The 13,331-nt window shown below is 40.0% G+C and overlaps 1 protein-coding gene across 1 annotated transcript; it reads right to left on the bottom strand.

The window, feature by feature from the left end:
• Positions 1 to 6,413: 6,413 nt before the first annotated feature.
• On the bottom strand, positions 6,414 to 12,803 carry LOC131316464 (aquaporin NIP1-1). Its single transcript, XM_058345844.1, has 5 exons — positions 12,420 to 12,803; positions 10,939 to 11,163; positions 9,304 to 9,501; positions 7,594 to 7,655; positions 6,414 to 6,897 (listed from the first exon to the last, which is right to left on the bottom strand). The coding sequence occupies exons 1-5, from the start codon at positions 12,573 to 12,575 to the stop codon at positions 6,675 to 6,677; spliced, it is 864 nt and encodes a 287-aa protein (XP_058201827.1). The 5' UTR covers positions 12,576 to 12,803; the 3' UTR covers positions 6,414 to 6,674.
• Between the last annotated feature and the right edge of the window lie 528 nt (positions 12,804 to 13,331).

Below are 13,331 nucleotides of genomic sequence, written 5' to 3'. Positions count from 1 at the left end.
CTTAGCGAGTACAAGTACGAAATACTTGTATGGTTTGCTAAGTAGGAGAAACTTAGAGAGTTTATAAGTACGTGAAACTTAATGAAATAACTTGGTTTGCATACGAAAACATGCTTGAACACCTGCAGTATGAGAAACTGAGGATTGTATAAGTACGTGAACACTTACAATTCATTTTGAGTACGAGAAACGAAGAGTTACAGGATTGCTAGGTATGAAACACTTGGCTAAAAACACAACGAGCATGTGAATAAAGGATCAATAATCTAAGTACGAACATACAAGGTTATAAATCCTAGTGTGATCATTTGGGTTTTACTTCCCTAAAAGTGCGCATACAAGTGGTGTCCAAGTATGAGGAATTTGGGAAGCACACGAGAATATGCAAAAGAATGACAAATTTTAACTAAAGTATGAAATACTTAGATAACCTGTTTGCATCCGAACACATGCAAAACACATGAAGAGCCGAGCAAAATGTAAAGTTATGCCGCAAGGGGCCGAATACTTGTGTTATCAAAGTATTAAAAGTACTGATGCCTCGCAGGGCCAGAGCTTACGGTCACGCAGGACCAGCCAACTTTTCCAAAAATTAACAGTTCATGGTAAATACATACCTATCACTCCAAATTTTGGACCTCTGGAGGAGTTTCATCTGGAACTTCTGTACTGATCTCAGTAACAGCACCATCTCCAGCTACATTCTCCTCCAGGATAATAGTTCATTGGCTGTATCACGGACAGGTGAACGTTCAATGGTAGTATCATGAGTGTCTGTTGGGGTCTCCTCTTCGGCATTAGCAAAGTCTTCAATCTGCTGGTCCACATCTTCCTCCAGATCTTCTGTATTGGTTGATACGCGTTTGCTCGGCAAATCATTTTCAACCCACAGAAGAGAGTCATCTGTAACTCCAGCCTTCATCAAACACGCCTCCCAGTAAGCAATCCAGATCTGGTCCTGAATAGCCGGCATCTGTTCAACATAACTAGATGTTGTGGAGTCAAAACCCTTCTGATAGCCCTCTTCATAAGCAGCTTTCTTGGTATTATAAATTTCTGATAGAGCCTGACTGAGGCTCTCTTCGGCAATCTCAAGTTTACCCTTCGTCTCGACAAAGTCAGACTTAGCTTTGTCTCTCTCTCTTTCTAACCTCGAGATTGTTCGAAGTAGCTGGGTGTTGTCATTCAACAGTCTGATTCTTTAGGCCTCAGCTTCTTGGTACTTCTGGCCCAAAGTGACCATCTTTTGGATGAACTAAATGGTACCAAATATAGCTTAGAGTTAATACTTTTATTGCCACGACAACAGATAAAGCTTAAGGTTGAGTGGAAAGCAAAAACAATTTACCTTTATCCCACTGACGAGACCAGTGGAGATGAGTCGATCAAGAGGAGATCCAGACTCCTTCTGCAAATCAACAGGCATCAAAAGACCTTGCGCAAGCGCCAGTGCAGTTTCTGAGGAACTTGCATTGTCACCAATATGAACGGGCCGATCACCCCTAACGAATTGAGGGGCCCAGGTTTCGTGGGTTACTTGAATGCTCGGTGAGGGATTTTCTAGTGGCGGTGCAGCAGCTTGTGCATCAGAATCCTCGGCCTCTTGGCTCCTAGGGTGTTTGTCCCGATGTGTATCAACAGCCTCAAGGGAACTATCACGTTCCCGAGGAGAGGAAGAGGATCGTATTGAAGCCCCTCTAGTTCGGCGAGATGGCGGGGGGGCGTGTCCAGTTGATGACACCTTTCCAGTGGCACCACGTCCCCGAGAAGAGACGGTGAGAAGGGTGCTGAGGTTTAGGGGTTGACGAGTCATAGTACCTGAGTTTGGAGGAGATGGAGAATAACCGGAGGAAGAAAATTGGCTGGTATCACGACTAGGAGCTGGCTGTTCGGGCTGTCGTTGAGGAGCAGCTTGACTTTGAGAGGATCTTTGAAGTCTCAAGCGAGATAATGGGACGCCTTCTGAAATAGGAACCTCACCCAACTGCCCGGCAACTATCACTCTAGCGTTAGCTCTTAGGCTCCTCGGCAGGGGAGCAGTTGAAGTGGAGGCGGCACTGGTGTTGGGGTGGCCAAGTCTCCTATCAATGACACCTCTGTAAACAGGATCGTATCCTAGTAATACGTCCGCATTACGACCCCGACCAGCTGATGAGGTACCAGGCTTACCTGTGTATTTTAGAATCCGAATAATCTCCACTATTCGGACGTTACTTGGTTCTCGTTTGGGGCGTCTGTTTGCGTTATCCGCTGCAGGTTAAAACCACAAGTGTGCCTTAAAAATAATACAAAGGACAACAGTGGAAAGAAATTACGAGTAAAGCAAATAAAATCAGGAGCATACATGGGTAGCCCTAAATATGGGGGCAATGGAGGCCCACCACCTGGCCATCTTCCCCTATCGGCTCGAATGCTCCGGTAACGTAGAGGAAGTCAATCTGATGGTCACGAGCAGAATCAGGCAAATTTAGCACGAGACGTTTTTCCGCTCTTCTAACTTTGAAGTAATACGTATTATATTCAGGGTTTAGCACAATGCTGTACCAACACTGAATGTCCCAAATTCCTAGCTAGGTCCCCAAAATCCTATTCAGAGCTACTACTCCCATTATCAGCCTAAAAACGTTTGTTGACACTTGCATGAGGGTGAGACGATACTAGTTGAGGATCTGGCGAAGTAGTAGGTGAAGGGGAAATTGGACCCCACCTTCAACAATGGCCACAATAGGGATACACATTCTATCCCATGAGCCGCCATCCCTATCTGCCCTCAAAGGGGCAAGTTCGAGGCCCACGTTGTCTGGGATGTTATATTCTGCCCTAAATGCTGCCATGGCAGTAGGAGTTTCACAAAGTTTCCTAAACTTATTGGGTTTTAGGGGATTTTCATTTTCATCCGCCATGGGTACTCTGGAAGTTCTACGAATGTGAAAGTACGTACAAAACCCTAGTGACAGATGAGCCCCGAGGAAAGAAAATCTCATAACGAAACAAGGAGAAAAGAATGAGAATCTTACGAGAAGTGTGGCAGTGGTCCCCAAGCACGAGACCGTGTTGCAGAAGGCGGCAATGGCGGAAGATGAGATAAACTTTCATCTGGTTTAAGAAAGAGAAACGATGAAATTGAATTTTCTGGTAAAAAGCCCCAAAAGGCCCTAGAATGGGTATAAGGAAAGACGAAAGTGAAAAATGTCACCCCTACACCGTTACAAGAAAAGTAACGGAAGGAGGGCTTCAAAGGATGTCGTTCTAAACGTCGTTTAGATAAAGCATCAGTTCACATTAAATGTAAAGCGTACGAGACGCGCCACGTGGAGTCATAGCCTCGAAATGGTATAATGACAAAGGCGCCAAAGCCGTCAATAGATATAAAGTACCATGTTAACATAGGACGCAAGGAGCTCGGCTCCAGGATGATTTTTAGCTTTATCCATTGCCCCCGAATGGTGGCAACAAGCAAAGCTGGGGAGCAATTGTGGGGAGGTATTCCCGAACAGAAAAAGTAATAATCAATCACGTGATACGAGGGATCACGGGTTAAACATGATTAAAACCACCATGAGCGATGGTCGGCGATATGGACTAATGGCATGAGAAGTCATTGGTTTAAACTGACTGTTCGGCAGATAGAGACATACCGTGACCTTGGTCCAAATAGTTAAACAAGGACCAAGTTACATGTGAAGTAGCCGGCCCAGGCAGTCTGTTCGGCTACGAGAGAGCCGAACAAGAAAAGAGCTCAAATCAAGAGTAGGAGCAGAGGGAGTACTCTGGAAGATTCCAGAGTAGTCATTTCCCGTAAAGGATGAGATCTCGAGAATATAGGATCTAGATAGGATACCCAACGAGAGTGGGATGTTCGGCCAGATATGGAAAAGAGTCCTAAATAAACTAAGGTAATGAACTGATAAGGGAACGAGAATCCAAGATATTCTGGTTTCCTATACGAGGTAGGAAACCTAGGGCAACACGGATACTTGGGCAACAAGTATCCAATAATCTATAAATATGAGATAAACCTAAAGGTAAAAGGTACGCAATACGTTATATTCATACGTTTTACCTTCTGATAATTAGGGTTCATTTGCTAGTACGTGATACTAACTTAGGCATCGGAGAGCCTTTGCCACGAGAGGCAAAGGTGCGCTCACCCCTTGTTTGTTTTGCAGATTAGGGTTCAGGCATCAAACTAGGGTTCCGGTGAAGAGGCACGAGTAGCCGTTTGCAATCAAAGTGCTATTCTAAACGTCAGTTCAAGGTACCAATTGTTTTCATCCCCCTACATTCACGGTGGAGTGTACATATTGCGGTGGCGATATTACTTAAGGTACCCAAGCCAAGAAGTATATAATATGTTCCAAATCTCCGGAGTATACCTTTGGCATGTCTTTGTATTCTGCTCGATCGTTATGTTTTGAATCCATGAATTCATTTGTTGAGCTGAGTTATGTGCTGTGTTGGGGCTGGGTGCCGAAGAACTGTTTAGTATGTGATCGAGTGGATTTGCGTATTGTGCTAACGGCCCGAGAAGCCTCATTATAGGTTGGGTGTGGCAAGTGAGGTTGGTCACTCCTCACATACTGAGGAGGACCTGATATGAGGTCGTGTTATGTGTGATTTGCTATTGACTCTGTGTCGCTAATTGGTTGGTCTTATTTATTATTAGCATATTTATTCTCGTTACATTGTATACTTCATGGGTGTTTGTGTTGCAGGTTGCGGAGGTGAGAGTGGCAGAAGGGGATGGGCATTTGGAGTTAGGCCTAAGTAGTTGTTTAAACTATTCCCGGAGAATTGTAAACACTAATTTGTAGGTCTTTGAATAATTGACAGATTGTTGTCTCTTTGATAACACTTTGAATATGGAGGTGTTTGAGAATTCGGGTCGTCACATACAAAGTTAAAAAAATTATGAACATAACAATAGTATTTTTAAATAAAGAAAAAAAATCAAAAAGTTTGTCTATTTTAAACTATTATTGTTCAAATACGAAATTTTGTGATAAAATACAAATTTTTTGTTGTCCAAAGTACAAAATATGTATACAGTACACCTCAACAATATTCCATCTATAATTTACACTTTTTTGTTACCCTAAGAGCAAGTCCACTGGTGGGGTAGAAAATGAGGCAATTGGGGGATGGTGATGTGCAGTGGTGTGCGCAACATTGTGTTGCGCACCTCCGAACCGTCGGATCGTGCATTCGATGGCTCGGATTTTATCTCGGCAATGAACGACTCTCAATCATTGGTTGCCGAGATGAGATTCGAGCCGTCGGATGCACGATCCGATGGCTCAGCGCATCGTACTGTACAGCACCAACCCGAAGTCCGAAATAAGGGGATGGATAGTTATTTTAGTATGAAAAAGTTGTTAAAAGTTAGTTGTAAAATAAGACTCACCCCTCTTCAATGGTGACTTTTAAAAATAGAACCAAAGGGATGAAAATATTATTGTTCCCCAATGTCACACTGGATAAAAATTTCAACGCTTATATTCTGTTGCTCTCTCTCTCTCTCTCTCTCTCTCTCTCTCTCTCTCTCTCTCTCTCTCTCCCCAACTCATCTGGGCAGAGTAAAAATGTCCAAACCCTAACTCGTCTCTCTCTCTCTTCGAACTCATCTGGGCAGAGTAAAAAACGTCCAAACCCTAACTCCCCTATACGATTTTCACCGGCCTATCTCTCTCTCACCGGCAAGATCTCTCCCTCTCTCACTTCTATATCTCTCTCTCTACGGCGATAGATTGCAATAACCACGGCAAAAACCTCTAACATTTGCATATTTTGGGCATAGATTTTTGAAACCTACGACACTTGCAGATTCTAGCCAACTTTCTGGCGAATAGAGGTAACTCCGGTCATCCATTTTCTAGTAATTGCAGTTGGGTTTGATGATGTGGCATTTATACCTATAGTCCATCCATTAAAGTCATTTTGCATCTCCTTTTCCGTGCCCCATTAGAGACTAGGTTTTAGCATTTGGGGATGGAAAATGACTATCCATCCTCCATTGGACTTGCTTTAAAGCAAGACAAAAATAGTGATAAATTTTACCTGGGTTAAAAACTATTAACCAAAGTTTAAAGTGGGACCCACTAAATAGTTGCAAAACATATATACATGGAGTGGCACACTGTATAAGTATTTTAATGCCTCTTTCATTTCTCTCCGTGGAAGAGCATCCATTTCTGCAAACGGATGACATGGCTCCAGTTAATTGGACATTCGGACACAATGGGGTAACTGGGCAGTCCGGAGAAAACATTTTCTCTTTTAGTTTTTTTTCTCTCCACCTACTTGTATAACTTATATTACGTGGCAGCTTATGCATGTATGTGAATGAGACGTAGTCTTCACCTATATGTTAACGGGAAAACAAATAAGATTATGGCACTTTGAATACAATGACATTGTGGTAAAACATGCACGAATGTATTGTCTCACAAATTTAAGTTGTAATAATATATAGAAAAAAAAAAACAATTAAGGCGGTATTTCCACCTATGAATTTGCCAACGATTGCACCTCTGCCTCTTTAATTTCATCAACATTCCACAAATTCATTGGTAGAAATTAAAAGTGCAAAATATTATTATTCAATTTTCCATTACACAATTAATTAAAGCTTCCTTTTGTATAGTAGACGTAAAAGAGATGGAGCCAATTAAGAACTACGTACTGCTTCTAGTGCGTCCTAAGCCTTTGAGGAAAGACCCACTCTTTGTAATTTCACGCAGCGGCCTGTCAGTAAACCTTATGATATTGTACACCCAGGCTCCGGCTATAGCCCCACAAGGAGGTGCAACCATGTATATCCATATACCTCTGTAATGGTTCGACACAATTGCTGGCCCCAAACTCCTTGCTGGATTCATCGATGCTCCTGAAATAGGTCTGCCAACACACACACAAAAAAAAAAAGTCACCCATGTGAGCGGAGTAGTTGAACCCGGTTCAACGACGCGGCCATGATCGAGTGTAGGTGCTAAAGCTGAAGCAAGCTAGTGCCTAGTGGGGATGCTCGCGCTCTCGCTAGGCACTTCCCCTATCCTTGGATTATTTATATATCCGTGTATCATTTTGAATAAAAAGCCTGTTAATGATTGCTCCAAAAGATATATACTATAACAAAATGAAATAATAGTACTCCACAATTCAAAGCATGCACTTTCATGACGACAATATTCTTAAGCAGCTTAAGTCGTCCCTTTAGTCTGATAGTCGGTAAAGAACTCCTTCTTTCGTTTTTACCCAAAAAAAAAAAAAAAAAAACTCCTTCCTTCTCAAAGACCCAAAAAATGGGCCTTGGCAGAAGTAGGATAGGGCATTGGGCCTAGGTCGTTCTGGGCCTAGGCCTCATGAATTGTGCCAGACTGGCCCAGTCCCACTATACTCTGGTCCAATTTGCTTGACTTTACAACTTGTTAAAATATGGAGTTTACAAACTAAAATATAAGTTGGGTTTCAACTACGAACTAACTAATTCATGTTTTTGGTATATAAACAATAGTCGATCGTGTGACACCAATTTATTTTTAATTAGTAGTTGTGTAAAACACAACTAAGAATGCTTATTAAATAGGAATATACCCGGCAAACATGACATTGAGCAAGACGGTAGCTCCAACAGCAAGCCCAGCAAGTTCTCCAATCTGACATTGACAAAAGGAAATAAATTATTACCAGATGATAGTATCTTTATCCAAGGATCCAAATCAAGGCACCAATCAAGGTAAGAATAAAATAAAAACCTATTAATATGCATGTCATTATCTTGCATACTTTTCTAATCTCATAGTTTGGACATCTTGTCGTGTATTAGTCACCTTGATTAGGTTTTATAGTGACAATTTACCTTAAGATTTGGCATCTAAAGTCTAAACCTACCAAGTAACCAAGCCCTTAGCCTTTCCATATTCCGTGCCCTAACATACGGACATACAAATATATATACATATACAGTCTGGTTCAAGTCAGGAATTCCTGATTCTATTATGGTCCGCATCTCATTGTTCCCGATCGAATTTCGATTATCTGAATCGTTCAATTTATTTAAAACGTGTTTTTCAGACATATCGGCGAAAAACAAGCAAAAAATATGACCGGAAAGAGCTTGATCTGAGCAGTTTTTCATAAAATGCGTTTTTATGTGTTTCTCATAAAACACTTTTTAAACATATTAAATGGTTCAGATCATTGAAATTTGATTGGGAAAGTGGACTTCTGCACGAGGTTCGGACCATAACAAAATCAGGGATTCCTGACTTGAACCGAACTGATACACACACATACATATATACAGGAAGCTTCTAATGAGGGATCCCTTAACTTGCTAAGTTGCGGACATCCCCTTTTCCGATCAATTTTTGATGATCCGAACCGTTCAATGTGTCTAGAACGTGATTTTAAAGGTCCATATCTAGAAATCGACAAAAAATATGACCGGGAAAGGCTTGATTTGAGCTGTTTTTTATTGAACCATTCAATAAAAACTGCTCATATAAGCACTTCCCGGTCACATTTTTTACTGATTTCTTGCGAAAACCCTTAAAATCATATTCTAATCATATTGAACGGTTCTGATCATCGAAATTTAATCGGAAAAAGGAAGATCCGCATTTTAACAAAATGAGGGATCCCTCATTAAAAGGGAACTGTACACACCCCACTTCAGCTAAGGTTGCCTTTAGACCTGGAAAATGCGGACGTCACCTCATAGCTGTTGGATCGTATCACACACACACACACACACACACACACACACACACACACACACACATATATATATATATATGTATCACATACACACACACACACACACACACACATATATATATATATGTATGTATTTGTATATACAGTCATTTTCAAATGAGGAGGTCCTTATTTTAGTTAAAATAAGGACCTCTCCATTTCTCCCATTTTCCATTCGAATTTCAATGATCCGAGCCGTTCAATGTGTTCAGAACGTGATTTTAAGAGTACCCGCAAGGAATTAGCAAAAAAAATGACTGGGAAGGGCTTCATCCGAGCAGTTTTTATTTGAACCGTTCGATAAAATATAAATAAAAACTGCTCGGATGAAGCCTTTCCGGTCATTTTTTTTTGCTGATTCCTCGCGGGTACCTTTAAAATCACGTTCTGAACACATTGAGTGGCTTGGATCATCGAAATTCTATCGGGAAATGGAGGTCCTTATTTTATTAAGTTAAGGTGGTCCTTAGGAGAAGGGGACTCTTTGTATATATATGTATGTATATGCCCTGTAGTTGAATAAGTAGATTGGAGGTTAGAACTAACAGCTCGGTTATCAGTCGCGACACCGGATATGACAAACATGAGGTAGAATGTGATGATGAATTCCAACACAAAAGATTGCCAGTCGGACCCGCCCGGAAGTGTTCCGAAAAACTGGTCTTGGTTCCCGTTGAAAATTAACCGGAGAGTTCCGCTTGCTAGTGTTGATCCCAGGACTTGTGCTGATATATACGCTGGTACCTAGCACAAAAACAATGAAAGTAATATAAGTAGAGCCAGTGTTTCAACATGGGAAATTTTGTGAGTGGCTCTCAGAATCGGCCCATGGATTTCACAAAATTTAGCCCTATTATGGAATCCATAGCTTTTCTCACATGCCTTGGGCTCAATCCTTTAGTCAACTAGAGACTAGAGAGAGTCCAAGACTCTGGTAATATTACCATTTTCACCCCAAAATTTAGCTTTCAGGATTAACAATTAATGATTTAGCTCAATTTTTTTACAAAAGTGAGAGGTACTGCACTGATAAAGCCCAACGATTCTTACATAACAAAATTCATTACAGATAACTTAGACAAAGCCAAACTAATCATCTAACTGATACATAACAAGAAAGAACAAGTCGATTTGTCTTTCATCCCTAGCCTAAGAATCGCCTGACTTACCTTCTGCTTAGTGAAAATTTCATATATCCTATAGCAGTCTCGAAAAGAAATACATTGCTAGCCAAGAAAAAAAGACAACAAAAACCCAAACAATTAGATAAACTTCGACCAGAAATGAACATACTAATAAATTTCTAGCAACCACCAATTGATACATACTAATCTTCTCGAGCCCGAACAGTAAACAAATCGCCCAAAGGCGAACTTTATTATTCTCACAATGAGAGACAAAACTCCCCCAGATCTTGCTCTAAATCCAGCTGCCCAAAAACCACCATACGGATCGCAACCCTCACTACATCCACTACTCCTGCCACAGGGGGCTCCAGTGACGAATTACATGCGGACAAACGACTCAGGTGACAACAGAGCCCACCAAACAGAAAGGGTCAAATTTGAGGGAGGAAAACAAAAAGAAAAAAACCATAGGGAAGAGGAGGAAGAAAGAGGAGAGCGGAGAAGGGAGAGCGGATGGAGCAGGAGGAGCCCCGGGGGAGGTGGGAGAGGGGTGTCTCCCCCCGACAGAAAAGCTAGGCAGTTGTGGCTTCTCAAAATCACTTAAGAGCTCTCAAAACCCTAGATGATTTTTCTCTTCCACTTTACTGCAATCATTTAGCTCAATTTCAAGACAATGTATTTTCATTTAATCGAGAGTTACATCTGAGAAATTATTTGATAGCATCAAATTAATCGCCACATCATTGTTTGTTTGACATTAATTCAGTTCAGATCTTGTAATCTCACTTTATTACAGAGAATAATTTTTACTTGTGAAATAAGTGGGATTCGATCTTGTCCGAGATGACCGATCCCAGAGTCGTTGATACTAAATGTGACGTCTTGAACCACAGAATGGTTTTTTCCATTTATAAGCCCTGTCGAGTAGTTCACCAGTTCTCAACAAATTAGAAACAAGGGGTTTTAATTAGTTTTTTTTTTTTGGGGGTAAGTAAGTTAGAAACAAGGGGTTGCTTAAATGTTAGTTAATGTTGATTAGCTAGATGATACATACCTGTTTCCAAGGGAACCTCTTACAGGTAGCAAAAGCAAGGGTGACAGCAGGGTTAAAATGGGCACCAGAAATGTGACCAATGGAGTAAACCATGACCATAACAGCCAGTCCCCACACTATAGATATTCCGGGCAAACTCACCACCTTGTCCTTGTCTGAATTTACCACCACGGCGGCGCAGCCGGCAAATATTAAGAAGTAGGTACCTAACACCTCCGCTATCACCTGTATAATTATTAGTTCAAACATGTCATGTCCATCCTCATTAATTATTTCGGGGGTACTTTTGAATATGCAAAATGAGAAAAATTGTGTATATATAGTTAATATTCGTGTTGGTAATTGGTTGTTCTTTTCATTAAAACCATAGAAAATGCTAAAAATTACCGGTTCAATTAGTACTAGTACATTAAATTGTGTGGAAATTTCATTTGAAAATTGTAAAATTGTGTTGAAAAATGCAAAATGTGTACCGATCGAGGAGTTGTGTTATTTTAAATTATATATTCTTTGACATATATTGAGAGGATAGTGGCTTGTCATTAGAATAACCCAATAACTAATTAGTCACCCACCGCTATACTAGAACAAGCATTGGTCCTGTATGATAATGATTGGAGATTTTTTTGTGAATATAGATGAGACATACGTACTTGAAATGTTCATCCATTATTATTTGAGCGGAAAGAGTCTATATAAATACACGTACCCTAATGAATTATGTTAACACTTAATCATTTGCATGCTTACATCACTAATATATAGGTTTGAAACAGAATATTTTTTTGTACAATAGACTTAATTTTATTATTTTTGTCTTTTCCTCTAAATGTTGAAAATTGAGAGATTTGACACGTAAACTACACGTGCTTAGTATTTCTATATGTAGATAACAAATGTCACCTCTCATATGCAATATTCAATCCTAATAAGGTTGCTATTGGAAAATCAATTACAACTGCCACTGGTACCAAATCTTGAACACTCTCCTAAAATATACAGAACAGTTATTGTATAATTTTGTTTTTACATAAACCTAAACAAATGAAAACGATAACTTTTTTCGAATGATTAGTATTTTTTTTTTAAGTCAGAAAACAGTGAAAATCACAAAAAAAAATAATCCTGGAGAGTTACGGTGGTTTAGAGAAGATGAAGCTGAAGTTGTGAATATCAACTGATGGGTATCGGAATGTTGAACTTTCGACAGTACCTTATATATATTGACCAGTAGGAGGAGTATCACCAATTAACGTATCAATTAATATGGAGAAACTAATTAAAATAGTATTAATTGGCTGGTTCCGGAATCAACAGAAGCTGACTTCCAATCGAAATTTTCCCCCGTCTCAGGGTTCCCTAATAATCAGCAACCAGACAGAGCGCTAAGGATCGATATATACTAGTTTAAACCTTAAAATTAAAGGGGTAGTATATATAACCTTAAAGTACGAAAGAAAGATTATTAATTAATTAATTACCTTTTGGATAAAAGGAATAGTAACAAAGCAGCTTGTATCCTCTGTACTGCTTTTGGCCAAAGAGTTGTGATCATTCACATCCTCATCTTTTATATTCACAGCCACTCCGTGGTTTCCGTTTCCACTTCCGTTCGCCATTCCCGCCATCTCAGCCATATTATCAATTCAACAACACACACACACGGGAGAGAGAGAGAGAGAGATCTAGAGAGAGAGAGAGAGCTATGGTTTGCGAGATCTAACCGTGGAGTGAACAAGAAACCAACAAAACATCTCCAATATATGTACACCGCGAGAGAGAGAGAGAGAGAGAGGGGTTGGACTTTTGGCAGATAGATGAAACCAATTTTGACCAAAAACATCACTAGTAGTAATAGTTTATTCTGCTTGATTTATCAATTATTGTCTTACTATATTTTAAGGAGGTGTGTTTATTTCATTTCATTTCATTTCCAGTTGGTTCTTGGAAGATGTCGTTGAGAAGTGTGATATGAGATTTGATACAGCGATCGATAAAATTGAAGGCTGACACTTATAAAAAAAACAAACAATTGAAGGCTGATAACCCAATGGATTTGGTCATCTGGATATCAAAAAGCAACAAGTGTTTGTACGTGTTTCATAGAGTCGTATATTTCCATTGAGATAAAAAATTTCAAGCCTTGGGATTACTAGAGAATTTATGTGATCATTAGTTTAAGTATTGTTTCAAACACCGAAATCAATCGAAGCACGAGCAAGCTCACCGGACATCCGGTTATCAAACAAAAAATAAAAGTGAATTGAAGGCTGATCCAACAACCCACCGAAAATACAGAAAGGACAGGAACATAGCGTTTAATGAAGTCTTATTAAATGTTAACACCTCCCAATAAGTAATTTAATCAGATTAGGTAACGGGTGGTAGACCAA

This window comes from Rhododendron vialii, chromosome 2a (genome assembly GCF_030253575.1).
Source record: "Rhododendron vialii isolate Sample 1 chromosome 2a, ASM3025357v1".
Lineage (NCBI taxonomy): Eukaryota > Viridiplantae > Streptophyta > Magnoliopsida > Ericales > Ericaceae > Rhododendron > Rhododendron vialii.
The sequence above is the reverse complement of the archived record's forward strand: the minus strand, read 5'-3'. Positions and strand labels throughout refer to the sequence as shown.

What these genes read in the sequence shown, in the direction of transcription:
- LOC131316464 (XM_058345844.1), bottom strand. Translation starts at nt 12,575, where the DNA reads ATGGCTGAGATGGCGGGAATGGCGAACGGAAGTGGAAACGGAAACCAC. An exon ending in CTATTCCTTTTATCCAAAAG is followed by an intron (nt 11,164 to 12,419) that starts GTAATTAATTAA and finishes ATAATTATACAG; the next exon opens with GTGATAGCGGAGGTGTTAGG. An exon ending in CTCAATGTCATGTTTGCCGG is followed by an intron (nt 6,898 to 7,593) that starts GTATATTCCTAT and finishes GTGTGTTGGCAG; the next exon opens with ACCTATTTCAGGAGCATCGA.